Below are 13,026 nucleotides of genomic sequence, written 5' to 3'. Positions count from 1 at the left end.
AACGCGTCTTCTCAAATCAGGTGATTTGGAAGTCGAGAGTTCCAACGTTCAAGTCCTATTAGAGTCAGTTATTTTTACACGGATTTGAATACTAGATCATGATACCGGTGTTTTGTTGTTGGTTGAGTTTCAACTTGAGTCTGTAAATGAAGACCTGTACAAGACTACACTTCATTTACACTCATACATATCATCCTCATTCATCCTCTGAAGTATTATCTAAACGGTAATTACCGGAAGTTAAACAGGAAAAAGAAAGAAATATTTTTAAAGAAATTATTGTCTAAAATTGTGGAAAGTGTTTTTGCTATTTACGAAAATCGTTAAACACGCTGTATTGCAGAATACTCGGTATCCAAATGACGGGAAAAGAGTAAAATAACTCCCTGCTCAACGAATGTCTGCTCGTGCAAGCAAGCTCTATACTTGCATTGTTCATTCATATGAGAAGTATATAAATGTCTTCTCTTGGAGTGACCTTGAACTCGATGTAATAAGGTAACTACAGGTAAAACTGGAGGTATAGGCGAAACTGGGCGAGTGAGAAAGGAGGAAATACTATTTTGATAAATTTATAAGCTGAGATAAAAGAAGAAAAAGGTAAATTAAAAACAAAGTAGGATTGGAAAAAATTATTTCATTTTTCTGAAGAATTACATTTCGGTAAACAAAAAAAAAAAAAAAAAAAAAAAAAACATTTTATGAGTACAGTTCGTTCGGTGGCAGACCTCACGTTTGTATTCCTGAAATTTTGATTATAGAATAGATTTAGTACTTGAAACGAATTCGTTGAATTGTTTCGAGATGAAATTATTGCGCAGTGTAACCCAAAGAGACGGTGATCTTTCTTCCCGACTTTTGTCACTTTTCTGAAAAAAAGTCACTGTATTCGAGTATTTGTTTTTGAAAAATCACAGCAGTCCATAGTTGAATCGGCCGCTACTTCTACGTGCACCGGTATTCCGGGAAACAGATTCGAACGAGATCCGCCTAACCGTTCTGTGACTGCATTCGTCTATCAATTTTTTCTAGCTATTTTTTTTATTTTCTGTCTTTTTAAGTTAAGTAGTGTTTGTTATGTATTTACATCAGAAAGGCCTGCCTTGCAAATAAAAATAAATTTTGTTTACAAAAATAACATTGTAATGATTTATATGAAAGAAACGTATACACTCTACATCCAGGGACAAAAATTGACCACAACGCTAAATGAAACTTAATTAAGAGAAAACAAAAAAGATTTGATAAATAATTATGATATTCAGTGAATATAATTATTAAACTTAATTTTGAAAAAAAATAATATATAATATATAATCTTATATTTGGAAAAATAACACTGAGAAGGATTGATGAATGAGATTTAGCTTTTATAGGTTTGACCTGAAAGTTTTTTGTGTGAGTAAACACTGAACAGAAACAGTTCTGACTAGATCATTTCTATTTATTAAGTTTGAATCATCATCATTATTCCGAAAAAGGAAATTGTTAGATGCAAAATAACAAAATTTAAGTTTATAAGGCGGTCATGAGGCCCAAGGATGAAGTAGAAGGAATAGATAAATTTAAAGTAAGGAACAAACAACATATTATGATAAATTTTAGTTGTTTTAATACACATGTAACATCTGTATTTTTTTGTGCCAAATAATATACCCGTTAACCATTGATCTGGAAACATAAAATAATCTAAAATTATACCCAGTATAATCAAAATGCTTTAATTACTGAAATTTTCAGGAAACGGTAATTAAATCTGGTTTCAGTCTATGACATTGTACTTCACTTCTTCCTTTGACGCTTCTAAGATACTACACCTAGAGACCTTTCTGCATATTATGGATCATTCAAATTGTAAAAGTTTTACGATGGAATTTTGTATCCCATTGTATTGTAAAATACATTTAGATATTTTTTTTACAAATAGAAACAATTATAAAAATTTATTATAAATTATTTTTAATAAATTTTCTACTTTTGGAACTAAATAATAAAGAAGATAGCAATAAAAACAATACTAAAATTAAGTAACATTAATAACACAATAAGGTAGAATAAGATCTTCATTTAATCAGTAATAGGAAACCTGACATATGGCACAAGACATTCATGAAAGTGTATTAACATTCTTAAGAATAAAAGCATACCGTGGCAGTTTACTAAGAAAAGTTAGATATTAATTAACTTCTGCTACCTTCTTTACAGTGAAATGTAATGTTGAATACAGAGCACAGCAAACTTTCTGAAATGAAAGTATTAGTCACTTAGCCCTACAAGTGACATCTTCATCTGTACTCACAGCGACTGGGGATTAATAATGAACATCATTATGTTCATATATATGACAGCTCTGACTCATGCCACTTAATCTCAGATGCTTCAAGTCATAAGAAAAATTGAACAAATAGAGATCAAGATATTGTAGTGTAGTAACAACAAATTGTATGCACTGTGTCCATCCAGTAGTGGATGCAACACTAACATAGTACAAGAATTATTTATTTTATACTCAGAATAAAGATCAGTGATTTTATACAATGAAAACTTGTCTACATTTTTCTTTAAAATGTATGTTTTACAATTTATTTGAAGACCAGAATCAACTTCCTAGTCTGTACATTCACACATTGAATAAAGATCTTGTCTAATATTGCTGTAAATCATTGTCATGATGTTATTATCCACATTTAACAATAATAAAGAATTTCTAATTAAGAAAATTAAAATTTCTAATTAAATTTCTTTTTAAAAAATCATAATTAAATTCTTTATTTTATATGGAGGTATTTAGTTTCAATAATGTAATAAATTAAATTAATTCCTTATAAAAGAATATTCAACAAAGAATTCATTTTTAATGTAAAGAAAACTAAACATTTATTTAATTTTTCTGATGTTGATGTTTTTATATTTTTAAAGCAAACTATATATCTTATTTAAATTATAATAAACACACAAACAAAAAACACAAAAATACATTTAAGTGTTATCATATCACAAATTGTATTACCAACCTTTTTTATCTCTTTCTCCCAGAGTTTATTGAACAACATTTTTAAGAATTTCTTATCAAATTCTGATAATATATATTTTTTTAGTAGCTTGAATCTGTATCTTTTTTTACCAGTACAGGTTTAGTATACACAATTGGCACTTATTAATAAACTATACTTAGGGAGAAAATTAATCTTTTGAAAAATGGACAGTGGTCATTTGAAACAGTATTTCATTGCATTCACAGGTAATTTTTTGCTGTTAATGTTTTTCTGAGGAAGTATTGAAGGATGCTTATAAATGTGTGTGTGTGTGTGTGTGTGTGTGTGTGTGTGTGTGTGTGTGTGTGTGTGTGTGTGTGTGTGTGTGTGTGTGTGCATGTGTACACACATGTGTGTGTGTGGGTGAGTATCAGTAAACTAAACCTTAAGCACCTGATCTGATGGTTCTACTGCACTAGAAAAATCTCAGGAAGGAACACCTTGAAAATAAGGGCATGAAGTAGAAATTTTGTGGCAAACATCACAGGTAGCAAGAAATCAGTCACAATCCACCACCAATTAAAATATCATGTTTCTCTTAGGGCTCATATAAACTTTATGATATTGAAAGTCTAAGCAGTTACCTATCCAAGTTGTTTTAACTAATTACTTTAAATTTCTTTTTCAATAAAAAACAATTTTTTTGATATTCAACTTTATTTTCAACCTATTATCATTCTTCATGGACATACAAATACCTCAACGATGTCAAAGTGGTCTAGATCCCACTCTACTACAAGCCTTTAACTAACTGAAATTGTTTATTTTACAATTTTAGTTGATGGAAATGAATATTTTGATGTTCTAATTATTCTTTACTGAATCCTTTAATTTTGAAAATATGATAGGCTTCACAATTTGCATACACAAAATTCTCCCCCTTCCACTGTATTATTAGCAGCAGCACCATAACTACTTCAGACACTTCATTAAAAATTCGAGCACATGTATGTGTTTATGTTTTCTAAATTTTGATAAGTAATATTCTATTTACAATTGTCATTTACATTTGATATAAAAAAGTGTTAATAGCTTTATTATGTTTATAAGTTTAAGTTTTCAAATTGTTTACTTTTGTTGATGCTAAATTTGAGAATAAGATTAACAAAAGGAAAGAGTGATGGAAATGGAAAGGAAAATCTACAAACTACAGTTAGATATATTGAATTATATAAAGATTCTTAAAAAGCAATGATGAAATTATATCCTTTTTCGAATCATATTGCAATGCGCCAGGGCTTGTATCATTGACAATATTTTATTCTAAAATAGCAAGTCAATGTAATCACACTTTTTCAATTTAAATTAATTAATTAATGACAATTTCATTCACATGAACTAATATTTTATAACATATAACACAATTTATTTTCATAAATCTTTATAAAATGTAATAATGAATTTTATCATTTATTGACAAAATTATTTAGGTTAGCTTTTTTTTAATGAAAAGTATTAGAAATTTTTCCATTAATATTTCAATAATTTGTATTAAATCCCACATACATCAGGGCGTATTTATTTCTGCTAGTTTTTGATGACATTGACTTCTGCGGATGTTAGTGGCTAAATGCTTAAAGCAAGCTTGTATGCATAATAATGTTGATCAATGGAAAGAGAAATTGTAAGCAGAATTACTTAATTTTGTTGAAATCTATGGAATATAATTAATTAAATGTAGCTTAAGTACTGATTTCTACTTCATGCCCTTATTTTCAAGGTGTTCCTTTCTGAGATTTTTCTAGTGCAGCAGAACCATAAGATACTTAAGGTTTCAGTTTACTGACGGGCTTCCCCCCACACACCCACACACACACACACACACACACACACACACACATACACACGCATGCATCCACATGTATATATAAACAGTGTTTAACTTAAAAGAAGTTCATCTCTCAGTAATTTATACTAAATATACATTTCTGTTAAAGTGCATATATTGGTGTGGAAAATGTATAAATAATATGGAAGATGTTGATACAACAGTACCTGAAATGGAGAGGACTGTTTATTTTCTACATTTGAGTATTGCCAGTCTGTGTCCAGCATTGGCTTTTGAACAAGACTGCATAATCATGTGTTGTTTGATTAACTGTGGTAAAGTGTTGAAGAATGTGTATTTGTGATGCAAACTTATTTAGAGATGAATTTCATGTTGTGTGTTCGTAAATGTTCAGGGGGAAATTTGAAAAGGAAGCAAAAGTGAGAAGTGTAATTCATAATTTAGTTACAAAATTTTGTGAAACAATTCAGAGTTAGACCAGAAATGTGCCAGACAGGTCAGATCAGAAACAAAGCAGGTCGTACAGGACATTAAAGCACCAATTACAAGATCTCCTCAAAATGTTTTGCTGAGACTAACCTGGGAAAAGGACATTTCATTAGGTTCAGCCCACACTGCAGTAAGGAGAATGCTGAAATATATCCATACTGAATGCAGGGTTTCCATATGCTAACTAATGCTGATTATTCTAAAAGGGTTCACTACTGTCTGTGGTTTAAGAACTTTATTAGAGGCAACAATGGCGTTTTAGATTTAATGTTTTTCACAGATGAAGCATGGTTTCACCTTGGTGGGTATATTAATAATCAGAACTTTTGGACCTGAGGTACTGAAAACCCACACATTTTCTTGGAATTTCTCCTACATTCAGAAAAATAGGTGTATGGTGATCAGTTTCAAGGCAATGAATAACAGGATTCTTATATTTTGAAAGAACTGGAATGCTGCCTTCTACCAAAAATTATCAAACAGTTCATAGCCTTACTGCAAGAGGATGAGCATAACTGCTAGTTGCAACAGAACAGTGCCACTTGCCATACAGCTCGCTCTACTATGGAGATGTTACAGGATTTTTTTAGTAGAAGAATCATCTCTAAAGGATTGTGGCCACCATGATTCCCTGATCTTACTAATCCAGACTTCATTCTGTGGGGTTAGTTAAAAGAAGTTGTTTATAGGAGCAATCCACACACTCTGCAGGAACTGAAGACAAATATTACTACCATTGCTGTTCAGGAAATAGACAGGGAACAGCTAACAAAATTAGCCAGGAAAATGGTCAAATGTGTTGACAAGTGCATAGAAGTGGATGGACATCATTTTCAATACCTTCAGTAAATTATTATGTAATGTTTGCCACCTATCAAACTTTAGAATTGAAGGATTTGGTAATGAATAATTAGAACATCAAAATACTAATTCACATCAATTAAAGGTAGAAAATAGCCAATTTCAGTTAACTAAAGGGTTGTAGCAGCATGAAATCCAGACCACTTTGACATCAGTGAGGTATTTGTGTGTCCTTGAAGAATTTTTCCATTGCTGGAAGAAATTTTCAGAATTATTTCTGTGAATAACACAAGTCCTCTTTCGCATTTCTTTTGATGTGTTCTTGTCTTTAAATCTCTTTACTTTAAGCAGAATTTTAAACTTAGAAAGGAGCCAACCTCTAACAATCGCAGGGAGCTATGTCTGATATGTAAGAAGCTTGATGAAGTTGTTTGATTGCGTATTTTGTTTAGGGTCTCTGAATAAGTTGTGATATAGGGGCTGTAGTATTGTTATGATAAATTTTCTAAAGCTGTGACCTCTTTCATTGAACTCTTAACTGTCAAAGAATAATAATGTATACTGTTTATTGACTATTTATCACTGAGCAGCATACTCATGATGAACCATACCTTGATAATTAAAAAAAAAGACTGTCAGCATAATGTTCACATTGCTTCATGATTGCCTGGCTGTGATTTTTCAACGGGTGACTGTCCATTTTTTCAGAATAATAGGTATAGAAACTATAATACAAAATGCAAATACTGAGCAACTCAAAAAATTCAGAAATTAAACAAAGGTTAAAAATAAATAACAGCAAATTAATCAAATCAGACAAGAGTAATTAAAGAGTTATAATTAATATTGATACATTAAAAAGTAAAGTTTACATTCAGGAAAAAATATTATGTAACTTACAACTTACAAAGGATTCAATGAAATAAAATTCCAAAACATAATTAAAAATATCAATAACAAAATCTAAACACACTGCACTATGATAGGAAAAACAATAAAAATATCTCCCTGTATAATCTACTCTAATTAAGACAGCAGTCACCATTTTGAAACAGAAAATTCTATCCTACAAATATTTCCTAAAACAAATCCACCATGTAATCTCCACCCTTCAAGCCTTTTTACACTCAATAATCTTATATATTTTATAATAAATTATGAAAATGCTCCCACTCACAAACTTGCCCAACACATGGTCAAGGTCATCAAATAAATTAATATACATACTAACAAATCTACAAAAACAACACAGATCTCATATATAATACAGGAACCTTCAGCATATAACATTGTCATCATTTTACATAACAAACCTAAATGGTAACACTAATAACAAAAACACTCCATTCATAAAAATAAACTGAAACAATACAGTGTCAGGTGGCAAATTGAACAGTCAATTTTGCTATTTACTCTGAATAACAAACTGAAATTTACAGTGAATGCTGTATTAGAAATATCATAAGCACTCTTTCCAGGTGTAATGTACATTACTGACTAATGACAGTTGAGGAAATACTTTCACTATTCTCATGGTTTTTTTTTTCTTTAATGAGCTTATTGAAAACTGGCTTCAGATTAAATATTAATATTGTACTGTGAAAGGCACAGTCTGCTTAGTGAAATATTGATTGGAAATAGTGGGTGATATCATTCACCAAGGAGGTTGCATCATGAGTAGAGGGGAAATTATGACTTAACTAAGCAGCAGTGATTGACAGTGAGGTATTCTCTTCCACCTCATCACTCAACCATATCTAAATAAGAAAAAAACTGCCATTTAAAAAAAAAATATCTGTAAATAAATATATCATTCTCCTGAGTAGCAAGGACATTACAAAAAGATTTCAGCAAAACACATTTGCCATAATTACACCACAACACATACAACAAACAGACAGAGCCAAAAGTCAAGTTAAAAAGGATTTCACTTCACTAAGTAAACAATGATTAAAAAACAAATGCTTCTAGTAATACCTGCAGTATTATGCCATCTTACACATACAGTATCATATGGAACACATGTCACAAAATTAGCAAAGTATATTTGCATAAAAGTGCAACATATTTCTGAGACAAGAAATACATGAAGTATTTTTCATGCTAATCATGATCAGAGAACCGCTATTTCAATAGCGACATAACATAAATCACCATGGGTATATTTAACATTTATTTAATATGTACTATTTTAAGTGCACTTATATGTGATACTATTTTATGATTATCATTTTTTTAACCTATTATATTTATATGTACGTACTGATTTTGAAAGTTAAAATAAACAAAAAAGGTCATGTAAACAAATGCCTTAACTCGCTTGATTTTCCCCTCCGTCCTAAATTTTGGGGTTTTTCAATAAAAGCATTTATATTAAGAATGAGTTGAAGTAGTTTAATGAAATTATTGAGCTACTAATACTTACATCTTCTACAAAATAAATAATTTTGAAAATATTACATTTAAAAATTCAAAAATAGTGATTATTAAAATATTTTAATCATTAATAGCTCTGTAAATGTTAGTTTTTAGAATTATATTTTATTAGATTAATGTTAAGCTTTTTGTTTTTAATAAAACACCTCATTAATTCAAATTGGATGATGGATAACTGAGAATTAAAGTGGATTGAAAAAATTACGTCACCTTTTGTCAGTTATATCAAAGAAAATTTCAAGCCTGACAATTTCTATTATTACTTATAATAGAAATTTATATTCTTTATCTTTAATAAATTTGATGAAGTAATTGAAAACATCATATAAGAATATTTTATGATGTTCATGATGTGCAACTACTGCATCTCCTAATCCATCTGCATCTTACATTACCTAAAAGAAAAGACTGTGCTGCATATTTTGAAAACTGAAAAGGCACTTTTAGAAAATAATACTCAAGCACAAATTTCTTCAATTTTAAAACCTAAAAAATTATTCAAATGCAGTACACCAAGCTGGTCTAGCGGTTAACTCGTTAAAAATCACTTGTTTAACAGCTGATTTTTGAAGTCTAAGGTTTTCAAGTTCAAATCCTAGTATAAGTTATTTGCTTTTATATGGATTTGGAATGGTGTACTTTGGTGGTTGGGGTTCAATTAACCACATGTCTCAGGAATTGATTAACAAAATGAATAATTTCTCAATTTATTTATTTCAAAATCATTACTAAATAATGAATTTTAGTTTCTTAAATTTTTATCATGACAGCAAAATTTAAATGATGCATTTAAACTATTGTCTTATTTAATTTTAGTGGCTGGTTTGTTTCTAATTTTTAGATAATTCCCAGTATTGAAACATTTTTGTTTAAAATTATAAAACAGTAATTTTTTATCTGCTTTGTTTTAATAAAAGTCACTTCTCTAAAGCTTTTCTTCATTTTCAGCTAAGATTATTTACATAAATTTTCCAAAATTAAAATCTCTTCAAGTTCTGTTGCAAAATTCTATTTTTTACCAACAATTTAACAAATTCATTGTACAATAAACCTATAAATTTGTGTTTTGTGAGTCCATGTTTTAGTTTTTTTCAAAAAATGTTATAAAAAATAAGTGTTACAGTTTCTGTAACGCTGATGTATTCAATTTTTCTCATCAATAACCATTTAAGTTCCAAGAATTTCAGCATGGCATGGCTTCATTTTACACTTGGAGAAGAAATCAGAGAGAAATATTTCAGAAGCTGTAATTAGAAAACTAAGCTTTGCTCCACTAATAAAAAAATCCTCCTATGCTTAAATTTTTTTTTTTCACTTAGAAAACATTTCTTGATAATTCTTCTATCTCTTTGTGAGATACTAGGTGTATGTGAATACATACATATTATGTGCATGTGTTTTTTAATATCTAAATGAAAATAGTATAAAAACCTGAAAATACATAATAATTTAGTCTTTTGGCGAGATCTGTAATTTTCATTTCTTGGAACACACATTACTTAATAGGTGGAAATTTTCAGTTTTTGTGTTACAGCTTTATGTGCATTAGCAAGTCCCATATCTTGCAGCTGTGCTAACTTATGGATTGAATTTGATGCATTTTTGGCCATAGTATCTGAAATATCAAGCAGTTTCTGTTTGTTTAGTTTAGTTGGTCTTCCACTTTGGTCAGTGCCTGTTTGAATCACTTCAATCATAAGAACCTGGAGTTCAAACAATGCTCAAGAGTTCACTGCAATGTGATGAAATATTTGGAAGCTTTTCAGAAAATTTGTGCTTCACTAAATCATTAAACTTATCACCTTCATGAAACACATGTTCAATGAGAAAAATGTGTTCCTCTAACGAAAGAACCATTATGTTACTTGTAACTACTATCAATTTCAATAAATGAAATGAAACAAAGTACATTCAGTCACAACTCAACAACTGATGTCTTGGTTTATTTCTGACCAATGCCCAACGAACCCACACGGCATCCAACCTAACGCCGAAAGAACAGAAGCACTACATAATTCTAAAGCAAACTGCACACCGACTTTCTGAACGCACTATTATAATATTCAGTTTTATTATAAAAAAATAATAGCTTAAAAGTAGTTCTGGTAATTTAGTATACTACTAACAGAACTGTAACTGCATATTTTTTATAATGTTGTTGTTTTCTTTTATAGTAGCGTTAACATTCGCAGCAGCTGGAATGGCATATGGATGGTCAGCACCTGTGATGGTACGTCTTCAGTCTAATGATTCTGATATTCGTATGACAGCAGATGAAGGATCGTGGGTCATTGCTTCAGTAGAAATAGGAAATATGTTTACACCCATACCAAGTGGGTTCATTTCTGATAGATTTGGTAAAAAACCAGTGATTTGGTCAATTATTCCAATGTACTTAATTGGTTGGGGTTTACTCATTACAACAAGATCATACAAAATTTTGATTCTTGTAAGATTAATCCTTGGTATGGCAATGGGGATTGTTGGTACCATATGTCCATTATATCTTGCTGAAGTTGCTGAACCTGAGATTAGAGGAAAAATTACATCTTTTTGTATTGTTATGTGGTTCTTTGGAATACTTTTAGCCTATTGTATAGGACCATATGTTTCATATGATACTTTTTCATACATATGCATTTCCTTACCAGCCATTTTAGGAATTGGATTATATTTTATACCAGAATCTCCTTATAATCTTCTAATGAGAGGAAGATATGAACAAGCAAAGAAAGAATTAAAAAAAGTAAGGAGTGGAAATGATAATGATACAAACATAATAAATGAAATAAAATCAGTTAAAAATTCTATGCAAGAAAAAGCTGCTGAAAAAAAGTCTTGTTCTGCATTATTATCTGATCGAGTTTTAAGAATGAGTGTATTCATATTCCTTATAATAACAGTTACCGGCTTATTTGGAGGATTAACTGTTATGTATGCATATGCAACAGAAATATTCTCCACAATTGAAAGCACTTCATTTAATGCAGACCAATGCACTATTGTTCTTGGTTTTATTTACTTACTATTAAGTGTATTTGCCACAGTAGTTGTTGATAATTTTGGAAGAAGGCCATTGTTATTGGTTTCAGCTGGGGGATCAGGAATTAGCCATCTGGTTGCTGGTACCTATTTCTTTCTTCGGAAAGAATCAACTTTAAATGTTTCTGGTTACAACTGGATTTTGCTGTTAGCTACGAGTGGATACTGTGTTTTTGCAAGTATTGGTATTGCACCTATTACACCAGTTTATCAAGGTGAAATATTTCCAAACGAAATAAAAAGTATTGCTTCAGGTGTATTCACTATAGCAATGTGTCTTTTTTCAGTAATAGCATTAAAAATGTTTCAGGTTATTAATTCAAATTTTGGAATATATTATTCATTCTGGTTCTTTGCCTTTATTAATATATCTGGATGTTTCTTAATGTATAAATATCTTGTAGAAACAAAAGGTAAATCTCTTGTTATGATACAGAATGAACTTCAAATCCTTTCCAAAAGTTCAAAATCAAAAACTAATGTAAATGAAACAGTCCCATTTAAAACTGGAGCATAAATTATATTATAAGTATGAGGATTGTTTTTTACTGTTCCAGTCTCACTAATTAAAGGGAAGAGTCTAAATTTTCCATGTTAAATTAAGCAAATTTAGGCAAGATTTTTATCAGAAACCATTAAAGTTATGCTGGAATTTTTCCAAGCCTTTAAACGTACAATTATGAGCAAATAGTAGTAAAATCAATAAAATGTATTACACATTTCCGTTCCTGTAATTTTTTTTTGAAAAAAATCTTTTTTTTTCAATTTTTATCAATTTTAAAACCTATTATACCAAGATACAACTATAATTGATATTTGCGTATTAGCCCGTCGATCATAACCATAATTATCCCGTAACTTTGAAAAAGTTACAGGATCTTTCACGTATTAAAAATATAAGCATTATTGCTTATAATAATAGATATAGGTTAACCAAACTTAACCTTCTTTTTTTTCGGGACCACCGTTAGGCATTGCTTCAGAGGATGAGATGAATGATTTGTAGTGTGTGAAAATGCCATGCCAGACCGGGATTCGAACCCAGGACCTCCAGATGAAAGGCTGAGACGCTATCACTCGGGCTAAGGAGGCCCGCAACCAAACTTAACCTTTTCTTTCTTTTTCCTGTTTAGCCTCCGGTAACTACCGTTTAGATAATTCTTCAGAGGATGATATGTATGAGTGAGTGTAAATGAAGTGTTAGTCGTGTACATTCTCAGTTCGACCATTCCTGAGATGTGTGGTTAATTGAAACCCAACCACCAAAGACTAGACCGTATTCACGGTCTAGTATTCAAATCCATGTAAAAATATCTGGCTTTACTAGGACTTGAACGCTGTAACTCTCGACTTCCAAATCAGCTGATTTGGGAAGACGCGTTAACCACTAGACCAACCCGGTGGGTTAACCAAACTTAACCTATGCTCGCTTAG

The 13,026-nt window shown here is 30.4% G+C and overlaps 1 protein-coding gene across 1 annotated transcript; it reads left to right on the top strand.

Annotated features, from left to right (window-relative positions):
• The first annotated feature begins 3,142 nt into the window (after nt 1–3,142).
• Nucleotides 3,143–13,026, top strand: LOC142318045 (facilitated trehalose transporter Tret1-like). The gene is made up of 2 exons (XM_075354572.1): nt 3,143–3,241; nt 10,725–13,026. The coding sequence occupies exons 1-2, from the start codon at nt 3,199–3,201 to the stop codon at nt 12,107–12,109; spliced, it is 1,428 nt and encodes a 475-aa protein (XP_075210687.1). The 5' UTR covers nt 3,143–3,198; the 3' UTR covers nt 12,110–13,026.

Source organism: Lycorma delicatula, chromosome 1 (genome assembly GCF_047948215.1).
Source record: "Lycorma delicatula isolate Av1 chromosome 1, ASM4794821v1, whole genome shotgun sequence".
Classification (NCBI taxonomy): domain Eukaryota; kingdom Metazoa; phylum Arthropoda; class Insecta; order Hemiptera; family Fulgoridae; genus Lycorma; species Lycorma delicatula.
This window is presented reverse-complemented; position numbering and strand designations above follow the sequence as displayed.

Excerpts from the sequence above, each read along its gene's own strand:
- LOC142318045 (XM_075354572.1), top strand. The coding sequence starts at position 3,199 with ATGGACAGTGGTCATTTGAAACAGTATTTCATTGCATTCACAG. Across the intron at positions 3,242-10,724 it reads GTATTTCATTGCATTCACAG|TAGCGTTAACATTCGCAGCA; the intron begins GTAATTTTTTGC and ends TTTCTTTTATAG.